The sequence below is a fragment of the Rosa rugosa genome, chromosome 3, assembly GCF_958449725.1.
Source record: "Rosa rugosa chromosome 3, drRosRugo1.1, whole genome shotgun sequence".
In the NCBI taxonomy this organism is placed as follows: Eukaryota; Viridiplantae; Streptophyta; class Magnoliopsida; order Rosales; family Rosaceae; genus Rosa; species Rosa rugosa.
In genome coordinates, this window is record NC_084822.1 from 5,423,695 (window position 1) to 5,438,687 (window position 14,993).

The following is a 14,993-nucleotide window of genomic DNA, read 5'->3' on the forward strand; positions in this document are numbered from 1 at the left end:
GCTGAGTTCTTACGCTACTCAGAGCGTAACGAACTAGGAGAATCTGAAGGCCAGAAGGTGGCTCGCTATGTCAGTGGGCTGAAGCCTTCTATTCAAGATAAAATTGGGTTACAAACTGTTCATACTATGGCCGAAGCTTCAAACCTAGCATTGAAGGCAGAGTTGTTAGAGAAGCCTTCACGAGCTTCTTCTTTCCAGAGATATAACTACCAAAGGAGCGCAGATTTGGTTAACTCCTCAACTGACAAGGGTAAAACCACACTGCAGAAAACAGAAAACACTTTTAGGGCTTCCAATCCTCCTTTTAAAGGGGCTGGCAGTTCTAACAGTTCTAGTGGTGCTCAAAACAGGGCCCCGAACCAGAGGTTTAATAATCCTTATGCTAGACCTACAACAGATGTCTGTTATCGATGCAACAAGCCTGGGCATAGATCTAATGTGTGTCCTGAGAGGAGACAAACTGCTCTTATAGGTGAATATGATGAAGATGAGGAAGAAGGAGGAAGAGGTGACGATTATGTTGGGGCTAAGTTTGCTGAGGAGGAGTCTCCTGAAAAGGTTAATATTGTGTTGCAGCGGGTCTTATTATGTCCTAAAGAAGATGGGCAGCGACGCAATATTTTCAGGTCATTTTGTTTCATCAATAATAAAGTGTGCAATTTGATTGTGGATAATGGAAGCTGTGAAAACTTTGTAGCCAAGAAGCTGGTGGAATACTTGCAGTTACCTACGCAGCCTCATGAAGCACCTTATTCCCTTGGTTGGGTCAAGAAAGGTCCACAAGTTCGAGTTACTGATTCCTGCAAAGTACCGATATCCATTGGTAAGCATTATAAAGATGAAATTCTGTGTGATATTATTGATATGGATGCTTGTCATATTTTATTTGGGCAACCATGGCAATATGATGTGGATGTGATTTATAAAGGCAAAGATAATGTGGTGATGTTTATGTGGAATAGTCATAAAATTGCTATGGCTGCTGTGTGTCAATTTGAGAAGTCTGGTGGAAAGAAAGGGGAGAGTTTCCTGACCTTGTCTAGCAGTGAATTTGAGATGGAGGAGGCTTTTAAAGAATCTGAAGTTTTCTGCCCAGTGGTGATAAAGGGGTTGTTGGCGGCAGAAAAGGAAGATGTGGTGATCCCTCAGGAAGTGCAGAATATGTTGGGAGAGTTTAAAGAGTTGATTTCAGATGAGTTGCCCAACGAACTACCACCTATGAGGGACATTCAACATCAGATTGATTTGGTTCCTGGAGCTAGTTTGCCAAATCTGCCACATTACCGAATGAGTCCCAAGGAGAATGAGATTTTGAGGGAGCAGATTGAAGACTTGTTGAAAAAGGGGTTCATTCGTGAAAGTATGAGTCATTGTGCAGTTCCAGTCCTCCTTGTTCTTAAGAAGGGCAATCAATGGCGGATGTGTGTTGATAGCAGGGCCATAAATAAGATAATTGTGAAGTACAGGTTTCCCATCCCTCGTTTGGAAGACATGCTTGATGAACTGAAGGGTTCCAAAGTGTTTACCAAGATAGATCTTCGAAGTGGTTACCACCAGATTCGAATCAAGCCAAGAGATGAGTGGAAGACAGCTTTTAAGAGCAAGGATGGCTTGTTCGAGTGGCTGGTTATGCCATTCGGGTTGTCTAATGCACCCAGCACTTTTATGAGGCTTATGAACCAGGTTCTTCGTCCTTTTATGGGTTCCTTTGTCGTTGTCTATTTTGATGATATATTAATCTATAGCAGGACCAAAGAAGAACATCTGGTACATTTGAGACAGGTTTTGGGAGCTTTACAGGAAAATAAACTGTACATTAACCTGAAGAAGTGTACTTTCTGTGCCAACAAATTGTTATTTTTGGGATTTGTGGTTGGAGAAGAAGGCATTCAGGTTGATGAAGAGAAGGTGCGAGCAATAAGAGAATGGCCAGCTCCAAAAACAGTTTCTGAGGTGCGGAGCTTTCATGGTTTAGCTACTTTCTACAGGAGTTTTGTGAAGAATTTCAGTACCATTACTGCCCCTATTACTGAATGTTTGAAGAAAGGTAAATTCCAATGGGGAGAGGAACAAGAGAAGAGTTTTTCCCTAATCAAGGAGAAACTTTGTACTGCACCAGTTCTTGCTCTTCCTAATTTTGACAAGGTATTTGAGGTTGAATGTGATGCTAGTGGCGTGGGGGTAGGTGCTGTGTTGTCACAAGAGAAGAAACCAGTAGCATTCTTTAGTGAAAAGCTGAGTGAAGCTCGTCAGAAGTGGAGTACTTATGATCAAGAATTTTATGCAGTGTTCCGAGCATTGAGGCAATGGGAGCACTACCTAATTCAGAGAGAATTTGTACTATTCACGGATCATCAAGCCTTGAAGTACCTTAACAGTCAGAAAACTGTGAATAAGATGCATGCAAGGTGGGTGAGTTTTCTGCAGAAATTCCCTTTTGTGATTCAACATAAATCTGATACTCTTAATAGGGTGGCAGATGCTTTGAGTAGGAGGGCTTCCTTGCTGGTCACTTTAGCCCAGGAGATTGTGGGGTTTGAGCTCTTGAAAGAGTTGTATGAGGAAGATACTGATTTTAAGGAGATCTGGACCAAGTGCAGTAGCAATAATGCAGTTGCAAATTTTTATGTGAATGAAGGATATTTATTCAAAGGCAATCGGCTATGTATCCCTAGTTCTTCGTTGAGAGAGAAACTGATTAGAGATCTGCATGGAGGGGGTTTGAGTGGACACTTGGGCCGAGACAAAACTATTGCTAGCCTTGAGGAGAGGTATTTCTGGCCACAGTTGAAAAAGGATGCAGGAACTATCGTGAGGAAGTGCTACACCTGCCAGGTTTCTAAGGGTCAGTCCCAAAACACAGGACTTTATCTTCCTTTACCTGTTCCTGATGATATTTGGCAGGATCTTGCTATGGATTACCCCGTACCCAAAGAGGTGTGGATTCTATGTTTGTGGTAGTTGACAGGTTCTCTAAGATGGCGCACTTTATAGCTTGTAAGAAGACTGCTGATGCGTCCAATATAGCCAACCTGTTCTTCAGGGAGGTGGTTCGTTTGCATGGAGTACCCACGTCCATTACTTCTGATAGAGACACAAAGTTCCTTAGCACCACTTCTGGATTACCTTATGGAGGATGTTTGGTACAGCTTTGAACCGTAGCAGCACAGCTCATCCTCAAACTGATGGACAGACAGAAGTTACTAACAGAACTTTGGGTAACATGGTACGAAGTGTTTGTGGAGATCGACCCAAACAGTGGGATTATGCTTTGCCACAGGTGGAGTTTGCTTATAACAGTGTTGTGCATAGTGCAACAGGGAAGTCACCATTCTCCTTAGTTTATACTGCTGTTCCTCGACATGTGGTTGATCTGGTGAACCTTCCTAAGGTTCCTGGTGTTAGTGTTGCTGCTGAGGGCATGGCTAGAGATGTGCAGGCTGTTCGAGACGAAGTTAAGGCCAAGCTGGAAGCAACTAATGCTAAGTATAAAGCTGCAGCTGATAAACATCGCAGAATAAAAGTGTTCCAAGAGGGTGATGACGTGATGGTGTTCCTGAGGAAGGAGAGATTTCTTGTTGGTACCTATAACAAGCTGAAGCCCAGAAAATATGGTCCTTTTAAAGTGGTGAAGAAGATCAATGATAATGCTTATGTTGTTGCACTTCCAGATTCGATGGGCATTTCTAACACTTTCAATGTTGCTGATCTGCATGAGTTTCGTGAAGATGAGGCTCTTTATCCTGAAGAGAACTCGGGGTTGAGTTCTTTGGAGGTGGAGGAGACTGATGTAGAACAGATGGCAGCCCAATTTGAAGAACAGTTGGATCGTGCTAAAGGAGGAAAATGAAAAGTGACTAGTAGACGCGAAACAGCTCCTCGGAGTCCGTTTGGGACGCACCTTACCTTTCCGGAAATGGAATCAAGCCAGAAATCAGACTCGTCGCTTTGCCACGACTTGTGGCCTTTTTCGGGCTTTCGGGGTCGTTTAGGGCCTCAAAAACTGCATTTTTCTATTTTCCGGTGTTTTGGTTTTCCTAGTTATTTTCGGGTTGTTTTCGTTTTTACCCATGAGCTTTAGGGTTTCATTGTTAGTCGCCCTAGGGTTTATTTTCTTATAAATAAGCCGCCTTAAGGCTGCAGAACGAATCTTTTATCATATTTATCAATCAAATTGAGATTCATCTCTTTTATCTCTGGTGGACTCCAGAATCTTTGCTTAGGTTTATTGCTGGTAAACCTAGTTTATCATCCCGACTGCGTCAGGTGGTATCAGAGCCATGTTGATAGCTTATGGAGGATGATAAACTTGGGTTATCATCAAAATGTAGGTTTATTGCTCTGACGCAGGTGGTATCATTGCTGGTAAACCTATGTTTATCATCCTCCATAAGCTATCAACCTGGCTCTGATACCACCTGACGCAGTCGGAAGGATAAACTAGGTTTACCAGCAATAAACCTAAGCAAAGATTCTGGAGTCCACCAGAGATAAAAGAGATAAATCTCAATTTGATTGATAAATATGATAAAAGATCCGTTCTGCAGCCTTAAGGCGGCTTATTTATAAGAAAATAAACCCTAGGGCGACTAACAATGAAACCCTAAAGCCCATGGGTAAAAACGAAAACAACCCGAAAATAACTAGGAAAACCGAAACACCGGAAAATAGAAAAATGCAGTTTTTGAGGCCCTAAACGACCCCGAAAGCCCGAAAAAGGCCACAGATCGTAGCAAAGCGATGAGTTTGATTTCTGGCGCGATTCCCTTTCCGGAAAGGTAAGGTGCGTCCCAAACGGACTCCGAGGAGCTGTTTCGCTTCTACTAGTCACTTTTTGTTTTCCTCCTTTAGCACGATCCAACTGTTCTTCAAATTGGGCTGCCATCTGTTCTGCATCATTTCTTCTGTTCTATTCTTGGTGTGTGATCTCCACTATCCAACACTTCCTCCTCACGTACAACCAATTATCATATCAAATATGTGGTTAATTCGCACTTCATCAATTCGTAGACTGAGCTAACACATGATTTTAACATCTCGGTAATAATTTGTTCACTAGAACCAACGCATTTTGTCGAAGATGCAACCATTCGTACGCTAGAGCTAACACATTTTTCAAAGGTTTAGGCATTCGATTCACCTTTAATTTGAGCCCAGCAATTAGGGTCAATGATGTGATTAGAGAGATATCCGTTTTGATACATGTTAAACAGCAACTAGCGTAGTCCATGACTCACTATTATACCGATATTGTCTTCACCTAATCACTTATTTAGTGTTGAGTTTTAACTCAAAAAACTTGAGTGCAATTGAGAGTGATCACTCACTTATAAATTACATATTCTTTTTCACTTTCTCGATCTAGAATCTCTCTCTCCAGCAATTGAAGAAAAGGAAAAAAAAATTGCTTTAGGAGATCAAAAAGTAAATAGGGAGAGAGAACTCATGCTCTGCATGATATACGAATCACAAGCATAATAGTCCACGGTAAACAATAGTGTAATTTAATTGACTCGGTGCCTCCCTAGATCGATAACCAACCGAATTTCAAAGCCATTTCCAGTTACAACAATAGTTCCAGTCTACTACCGTTACCATTTTTCAGTCACTAAATCAGTGTGGTTTCTTTAGATATATAACAATAACCAAAACTTAGCAACTAGCTTTCATTGTCTACCAATGGCATTTAGTTCAAACAACAAAACCATGAACTGGGTTTGTCTGCATTTGCTTCTTCTACTGATATTCTCAGCAAATGCAGTTCACTGTGGCACATTGGTCAAGTCTCTTCCGGGATTCGATGGTGAACTTCCTTTCAACCTCTACACTGGGTATGTGTAAATTTGCAAGATGGGTTTCTTTGGATTCATAAGATTTAGTTTCTAGGATTGCTTGCATGCATTTAGCTAATTACCCATCCTGTCATCTTACAATTACATTTACCTTTGGAAGGTATACGACTGTTAAAGGATCAGAGATGTTTTACTACTTCGTTGAGTCGGAAGGAGACCCCAAAGTGGACCCTTTGTTGCTTTGGTACAGTGGTGGCCCTGGTTGTTCTGCTTTCAATGGCCTCATTTACGAAAATGGTACTGTCTTTTTCACTCTAATGAATAAAATTCAAATAGAATATGGGTAACTGTAATTACGTACTGAGGCAGAAAAAAGAAAACAAAAAAATATGACTCCTGGTTTATATTTTGTACAGGTCCTTTGGATTTCAATCTTACAGATTATGAAGGAGGTATACCGAAAACTTATCACTACCCATATTCATGGACAAGGGTCAGTATCTTTCCACATTCTTTAAGCTTCTGTGTATTCATCTTAGTTTTGTTAGAGAATTGATGTGTTGTGGCACTTTTCCAGACTGCAAGCATATTGTTTGTGGATGCACCTGTTGGCACTGGTTTCTCCTATGCCACTGATGCATCAGAATATGCTACCTCCGATACAAAAACAGCAGAGCAGGTTTACGGCTTTTTGACAGCGGTAATGCTTCATATGCACGTAAACCATACATTTATGATCCTAAAATTAAAGAAGAATGCAGACATTGTCATTCATCATGTGGTTTCTATTGGTTGTAATGCAGTGGTTGAATGAGCACCCGCAATATTCCAAGCTTCAATTATTTCTTGGAGCTGATTCATATGCAGGAGTATCGGGAACCATTGTTGTTAAACATATAATAGATGGTACTAACTTACTAAACAATTAACATTCAGATCAGATTAATCAAAACTTTGATTGAGATCTTGGATTTAAAGTGACTAATTGTTTCAGGTAATGATGCTGGAGCATCACCACGCCTCAATCTCAAGGTAAACTGACTACTATATTTCATTTCATACATTGACGCATCATGATTTTCTTTTCAACTTTTTGGTTATGTACAAGTTAAGAGTATTGTCCTTTGAATTGCTTTCAGGGCTATCTTTTAGGGTGTCCACGTACAGATGCAACCATCAATGAGAATTCAAAGTATATTTATGCTCACCGGATGGGACTTATATCAGATGACCTTTATCATGTGAGACCTCATTCCATTTTCTACTATGTTCTATCATCTTAGGAAAGTGTTTGGCTTTTGTCAATGTGAAACAGGGCACTCTGTTTCTCCATGTGATTCATTGTCTGTTCTATGTTCTGTGACTTCAATTTGCTACAAATCTAAGCCATTTTTTGTTGTGTGCATTTGGTAAATTTGTATTACGGATCTCTATGCAAGTATGCAATTCGACTGATATATCTTCTAGTAAACACATGACGCATTATATATTTGCAGTCTGCTTTAGAAAGCTGTAATGCAAGTTTCTATGGAGTAACCACAGATCAACCAGAATGTTATGAGGACCTTCAATTGATTGCAAGGGTGAGACATTTAATTTCTTTCGTCACACACATTAAGTTATCTAGAACTTACTTGGATATTCAGCACAAAGATGTTTAATTCCATGAACTTGCAGCAAATTAAAGACATAAACAAAAACAATATTCTGGAGCCAAAGTGCACATGGGCTTCTCCAATAAACGATGAAGAACCAGCTCGTAGATCTATGCAGGAAAATGAATACCCTGAAGACTACCTCCGGTCACCTCTACAAAATCCTGAGTTCTGTCATGTAAGTTATCTCCTCTATCTACAATGTGTACTATGTTTGGACCTATAATTTGTCCTGATCTTTATTTCTCCCGGAAACATCCTTCTTTGCAGACCTTCAGCTACTCTCTATCTTATGTTTGGGCGAACAGTGATGAAGTTCGAGCGGCGCTTAATATCAGAAATGTACGTACCACTTCTAAACCTGAGATAGTCTAATATACTTAACATGCCATAGTTACTTTCTTGCTGATAAGTTTTTGTAAACATGATCAGGGAACAGTATTTGATTGGAAGAGATGCAATAAGAGCTTGGATTACACATATGATGTGGCAAGTGTCCTCGAATATCATCAAAATCTCAGTACCAAGGGATTACAAGTTCTGATATTCAAGTAATTACTTGTACTTTTTGTAAGCTATTTTGTTCTTCATACATACAGTTTCTGTGCACTATGTTGCTAAACCAGTAGATTACTTCTTCTCCTGCAGTGGTGATCATGACCTTATAATTCCGAACACCGGCACAGAAGCGTGGATAAAAAAGTTGGGTTTGACTATTGTTAATGATTGGAGACCATGGCTAGTTGATGGTCAAATTGCTGGGTGAGTTTCTTTTCTGCATTTTTTGTTTCTGTTTCAGTAGTTTGAAACTTATGTAATTGATCCTATATATGTGTTTATGCAGGTACACCATCAAGTATTCAGAAAATGGATACCGCTTGACATATGCAACCCTAAAGGTACTACCTAGCTTCCTACCCAAGTCATGGCAATAAGAAATCACTTTGGTGTTTTTAAGTTCTTGTTTTAAAATACGTATGTATTTTTTTCTTCCATAAATTTTGTAGGGAGCAGGTCACTCACCTCAAGAATACAAGCGTAGGGAAGGGTATAAAATGTTTGATAGATTCATCCATTACTATCCTATCTAAGAGAAAGGTGCAGACATCATCAAGATGATCAAGGATATGGTTTCTTCCTTTCAAGCCGGATAAATTTAATGTACGAGTATGTAGTAGTGATGGTAACAGTGATAACATCACCGGCTATGATTACATTTCAAGTACAATTGATATAGTTGAGATGCAATAAAAATACGGTCTGGGTCTGAGAATGGGGATACATCATTTTTCTCTCATCTATCATATGAGTAATTTTGGTAAAATATTGATTATGTTACTAATTTTTCAATAAAGTCGGAAGGGTTGTATGTTTGATGTGTAGATTTTGGTTTTGAATTCTGTTATGATAACTCATGAGTGAGCAATAATGGGAAAACTTGGCTTACACGTGCAACCAATATGAGACCATTTGAAAGTGCGGTGTCCTACAGTACTCGAAAACATCATGCTTTCTCAATCGGATGGTTGAGAAAATCAAAATAATGAACGATCTCAATATATAGAGCATCAATGCTCTTGAGTATTTAAAATTTCCCTCATGACTTAAAAATTGTAACTAAATTTCCCTCACTCAAATTATGTATCAAATCTTGTAATCGGACTAAAATGTTTTTTTTTTCGTTATAGAATAAAATTGAAATTTGTAAAATAAGGGGTTCTTATTTCTTAATGTGAAAAATTCAATGGGAGGGTGTAAAATGTAATTAGCCCACTATTATTACAAATAGCAAGTCCTCTGAGTTAGCCGTCTCCGACAGCTCCGGCCGGCGGGGAAGGTATGACTTTCTGCGTCCATCTATAGCTGTAATTGATTTCTTTCCTGCCTGTAAATGTGGGTTTAGTTACTGTTTCACGTGCTACTGTCCTAGTTACTCTTTAAACAAAAACAAGTCTTTTAACCTCTGTGGGTTTTATGGAAGCTCAGTTGGGCTCGTGTTCTTCTCTCATTTCAGTCATTTGGGAGATGCGTAGATGGGTAGATTGTCATGTGGCTTCATCCACCTACCTCTTTTTCTGCTCCATCATCTTCTTTCTTTGTTTTGGTTCGTGAGGTCCTGGGATGTGAAAGAAGCTTTCTGAAATTTCTTGCACACGAACATGTGGAAATCAATAATCCACCAATAATTGCCGTCAACCTCGATATGCACCCATTATGAACCGCATTTAAAGCCGATGTCTTTCACCAAAACTAAGTAATTTTATAAAGATCAAAACTTGCTTGCTGGGAGCTACCTTTGCATTGTCTAGGAATGGCATTTGGTTCTGGCAACAACACCATGAGTTGGGTTTGTTTGCATTTGCTTCTTGTTTTGGTTTTCTCAGCAAAGGCAGTTCTTTGTGGCACACTGGTCAAGTCTATTCCGGGTTTCGCTGGTGATCTTCCTTTTAAGCTCTACACTGGGTATGTATGTGTATTTTCTTTTGGATTCAATTTCTTGGTTGTAAGTAATTTAATCAGCTAAAGATTCCTGTTTTTATGCTTTATGATTTCGTACTTTTCGTATTCAGGTATGTCAGTGTGGGTAAAGCAGAGATGTTTTACTACTTCATTGAGTCAGAAGGAAACCCCAAAGAAGATCCTTTGTTGTTGTGGTATAGTGGAGGCCCTGGTTGTTCTGTTTTAAGTGGTATCGTATACGAAAATGGTACTCATCATATTGTATATTTTTTGAATAACTTTTATGATTCCCGTATCGTCTACATCACATATAGTATATTTGAAATTTGGTAGTGAGTGACTCCCAGTGTATATTTTGTAGGTCCTATAGTTTTCAATTATACAGCTTATGAAGGAGGGTTACCATCTACATATTACTACCCATACTCATGGACAAAGGTTAGTACTTCCCTACAGTCCTATTTGTTTATGGTTTGCAATCCGATTTGATTTTTCTGGGTGTTGTGATTTGATAATTGAGACATTTCTCCAGACTGCAAGTGTATTGTTTGTGGATGCACCTGTTGGCACTGGTTTCTCCTATGCAACTAGTGCAGATGAATTCCCTTCTTCAGATTTAAAAACAGCAGCACAGGTTTATGGATTTTTGAGGGAGGTAAACAATTTAGGACACAAAAAGAGTACAAATTAGTCAAATATTAACCAAGTCTTTAGGCTCCTAGAAGTTCAACTTAGTCTTGCCATTGATCATGTGGTTTCTTATGGTTGTAATGCAGTGGTTGGAAGAGCACCCACGATTTCTCAAAGTTCAGCTATTTATTGGGGCTGACTCATATTCAGGCCTGACGGGCACCATCGTTGTCAAATACATAATAGATGGTATTGATTTACTGAATAACTAACATTTAGATCAAATTAATCAAGCATTATTTATTGTTATGGAAAATGACTCATAAACCTTGAATCTAAATTGACTGAAATGTTTCAGACAATGATGCCGGAGTACTGCCACGACTCAACCTCAAGGTAAAGTGACTAAATTCTTTCGTTTGATGCACATTAGTTCTTTTTATTTCCTTCTATAATGTTGAACACTGAGAGTGTCATCTGGAATGGTTTTAGGGGTATGTTATAGGGTGTCCACTTACTGATCAAACTCTCAATGGGAATTCAAAGTATGTTTATTCTCATCGGATGGGGCTTATATCAGATGAACTCTACGAGGTACTTCCTCCTTCCAATTTCTACTTCATTTTTAAGAATATAATGGCTTAATATGATAACAAAGGTTCATTGACTTCTATTCTTAAAAAAAAAAAAGGTTCATTGACTTTGCAAAGTGACACTATGTGGTTTAATGGATGGATTATCTAGTATAAATACCAATCGATGGTGTTGCCTGCTTTTTCCAGGCAGCTAAAGAAAGCTGCAATTCAAGTTTCTATGATGCTACCACGTCAGAGCCAGAATGCTATGAGGACGTTCAATTGATGGCAAAGGTGAGTTATCCAATTCCTCTTACTATCACCCATATCATCTAATATACCTGAAGACTTTTGGAAAAGAAAACTAAAGAGTAGTTTCATGAACTTGCAGCAAATTAAAGACATAAACAAACTCTGCATTCTAGAGCCAAAGTGCACGTGGGCTTCCCCAGACCAAGATGGAGAAACAGCTCGTAGATATTTACATGAAAATCCTGAAGAATTCATCCGGTCACTTCCAAAAGATCCTGAATACTACTGTCGAGTATACTTAATATCCCCTTCTACCAACACTTTCTAGATTTGAAACTAAATTTTTCCCAAATTTTACTTTTCACAGTCAATTCCATGCCATTGCAGAACTTCAATTATATGCTGGCTTATGTATGGGCAAACGATGAAGGTGTAAGAAAGGCACTTAATGTCAGAGAGGTATACAAAGTAAAGGGAGTACACTGAACATATTGCATGCCTTTGCTATTCTTCTGATAAATATTGTAATGGTGATCAGGGAACAGTACTAGATTGGAAGAGATGCAATAAAAGTTTGTCATACACAGAAGATGTGGAAAGTGTCGTTGAGTATCATAAATACCTCAGTACCAAGGGATTACAAGTTCTGATATTCAAGTAATCACTTGCAATTTTTCTATAATACATTATTTCGTATATATTAGAACTTGTATGAACTTGGATAATTTCTCCCTCTGCTGCAGTGGTGATCATGACCTTACAGTCCCAAACACCGGTACGGAAGAGTGGATAAGAAGTTTGGATTTGCCTGTTGTCCAGTATTGGAGACCGTGGCTAGTTGATGGTCAAATTGCTGGGTGCGTTTTATTATTATTATTATTATTATTTTTACAGCCATATCATGTCTGGAACTTATAAACTGATGCTGTTTGTGTTCATGGTAGATACACTGTCAAGTATTCAAGTAGTGAGGGATACCGTTTGACTTATGCAACTGTAAAGGTACCTTGCTGTCTGAGTCATGACAAAAAAAAAAAAAATTGTTTAGTATGTAGGGAATGTTTTTATATATATATTTTCTTTTTTCTGAATTTCTGCAGGGTGCTGGGCACTCAGCTCCTGAATACAAGCGTAGGGAATGTTATATCATGTTTGATAGGTTCATCCATTACTATCCTCTCTGAAAAAGATGCAGCGAGCTTCAAGATGATCAAGGACGGATTGTCCCTTTTTATAACTTTCTCTATGTGTCCTGTATTTGTAGCTTGAGTTTCCAATAAATTAGTTAGGGTTGTCTTCTTTTTATTAGAAATTGCTTTTTGAAACTCTATCAAAATTGTAGAGCCAGAGGATGTAGTCATGTTTGATATATTTAAGTTGATGAATGACTAATTGGCAGTAGATGTACTGATTGTATTATTGCTGTCCTGCCCTATGCAATTTTTAGTTTGTCTTTAACTTTTAGGTATGTTTCTTCGTCTCTTGGTCCGATTTGGTTGAGTTTTCTGTGGATTTTGGTTGTTCAGCTCTGAGGAGCTGTTCTACTCCGGTATGGTTGCCATGTAGTTGACGAAAGCGATCCTATATTAGCTAGTCATGGTGCAAATGTTGGCTGGTGCGTGGAAGGAATTTAGGTCTGATTGGGACTAACCTTGCACCTTTTGGGCATCCAACTTTGGTGGTTTGTTTCTTAGGTCGATTGTTTTGCTGCCACAGTGGTGGACTAAGCGAGTCTCTTACCATTGTGCCAGTTCAGGCCTTTTAGTCTGAACAGTGTTTACTTTATTGCGAGTCCCAAAAGATGCCGTACCTCCCTTGAGATTGTTTTTTTGAGTAGAACATTACATGAAGGATTACGCTCGGAGTTCACGTCTCGTCCTTTGTAACCGGTTATACTTTCTGTTATTTGTGTTGTAAATAGTTGATAGGGGAAATTGCTTAGATAATGACTCTTTTTTCCTCGTCCATATTCAGTGGATCACTGTAATTTCGGCCACATTAATACAATAGACGTTGCACTAAATGAGGCCACAATTTGAGTGGCTTCCGGTCGAAATTGGAGATTCATGTGGCTTTCAGAATAAGAATTGATAGATGTTTGATTAGGACCTAGTTTGTTTTCTAGTCGGATTCGGGTTTGAATTTGGAGTTTGAGTCTTTGGGTTTTGTTCACCAATGGTATTTGACCACTCTCCCCCCACTCCCTCATGAACCGTCGCTATGTGGTCCATAGCAAGCGGGTTTTCGTTTTAGCCATTTGGTTCGTTGGGTCTAAGGATGGCAATGGGGCGGGTTGGGGATGGGAATCGATCCCCATCCTCATAGTCATTTTCCACCTCCATCCCCGCCCCAATCTCCAATAAAAATATATTGGGGATTCTCCGGCCCCATCCCCACAGGGGTCTAAAGCCTCCAAACCCGCCCCAAATCCCCAATAAGAATTTAATAAATAAAATAATTTTTATCTCATATTGCCTTTTTAAAAATCAAAATCTACAATAAATAAAATTAAAACATGATTAAATTAATAAATCATAATTTAGTGAGTACAAAAGTCAAAACACTATTGAAGTAAAAGTGTAGCCATTAAAGTAAAATAATAAATGTATATATTTGTGATTTATATAATAACAAATAAATTAATATATATAAATTAATATATATATATATATATAAATTAAATATATGTATATATTATTGGGGCGAGTTTGGGGATTGTGGATCCACATTCCCCATTTGTCCCTGAATTCTCCCCCCATTAGGGGCGGGTATCCAATGAAGCTCCGCCCCGTTGGGGATTTTTGTCATTCCTAGTTGGGTCGAGGGACAACATCCGGCACAAGATATGTGTCACCGTTTTATGTGCTTCTATTAAGCATCTAATTTTTGCTTAGCGCGTTACTTTGTGCACGAAATCTTTACCACTATCACTTCCTGTAGGTCTACCAATCTACACTATTATAAAGTAGAAGCATGAAGTTTGGTGTTAAAAGGTTCACCAAAACTCGCATTCTTGGAAGTGCTTATGACAAAGAAAAAACCTAATTAACATGAATATTATCTAAAATGATTAGTATTGTAAAAGGTTGGTAATTTTTTAGCTAAATAAATCACAAAAGAAAACAAATACAAAATTGCACTTATAGGAGATAGTAACTGCTTTTACTATAGCTTTGTTTTGCTTTTTCTGTTAGTTTTTTCGCAGCTTTTATTTCACCTCTTTTTTTTTTTTTTGAAAGAAAAGTTCATTGATCTAGCGATTAAAATCGCTCAGGAGGGCATCCCAATGGGGAGCATACAAAGGCCAGAAACGCCTAAGACTTTGAGCTAAACTAGAACAAACTAAAAGATGTACTACATCAACCAATTGTTCGTGTACAATTAAACTCTGCTCTGAAACTTTTCTAGAAGAACTAGCAAATTCTAAAGGTAAATCCTTATTGTCTTCAAGATAATTACCAACAACGAAACCATTGTCATGACCTTGAGAGTTGTAGACCCAACAATCAGAATTTGCGATCCGGGCATGCAGAAGATCAGCAGACCAATCAAGACTAGACTCGACCCAGCATAAGGGACACTGCTCGCCAAAGCACGCAATTGTGGTACTCACAGCGTGACTATACCGA

At 38.8% G+C, this 14,993-nt stretch overlaps 2 protein-coding genes across 2 annotated transcripts; both read left to right on the forward strand.

The window, feature by feature from the left end:
• Nucleotides 1–5,631: 5,631 nt before the first annotated feature.
• LOC133738327 (serine carboxypeptidase-like 17) lies at nt 5,632–8,837 on the forward strand. Its single transcript, XM_062165842.1, has 14 exons — nt 5,632–5,831; nt 5,953–6,089; nt 6,209–6,285; nt 6,370–6,492; nt 6,596–6,698; nt 6,787–6,824; nt 6,932–7,033; nt 7,289–7,375; nt 7,470–7,625; nt 7,718–7,789; nt 7,880–7,998; nt 8,096–8,209; nt 8,292–8,346; nt 8,455–8,837. Exons 1-14 carry the CDS (start codon nt 5,680–5,682, stop codon nt 8,536–8,538), a joined length of 1,419 nt encoding a protein of 472 aa, XP_062021826.1. The 5' UTR covers nt 5,632–5,679; the 3' UTR covers nt 8,539–8,837.
• Nucleotides 8,838–9,181: 344 nt separating this feature from the next.
• Nucleotides 9,182–12,783, forward strand: LOC133738326 (serine carboxypeptidase-like 17). The gene is made up of 15 exons (XM_062165841.1): nt 9,182–9,284; nt 9,462–9,910; nt 10,018–10,154; nt 10,269–10,345; nt 10,440–10,562; nt 10,684–10,786; nt 10,896–10,933; nt 11,030–11,131; nt 11,320–11,406; nt 11,504–11,656; nt 11,752–11,823; nt 11,903–12,021; nt 12,108–12,221; nt 12,309–12,366; nt 12,465–12,783. The coding sequence occupies exons 2-15, from the start codon at nt 9,759–9,761 to the stop codon at nt 12,546–12,548; spliced, it is 1,419 nt and encodes a 472-aa protein (XP_062021825.1). The 5' UTR covers nt 9,182–9,284; nt 9,462–9,758; the 3' UTR covers nt 12,549–12,783.
• Nucleotides 12,784–14,993: the final 2,210 nt, after the last annotated feature.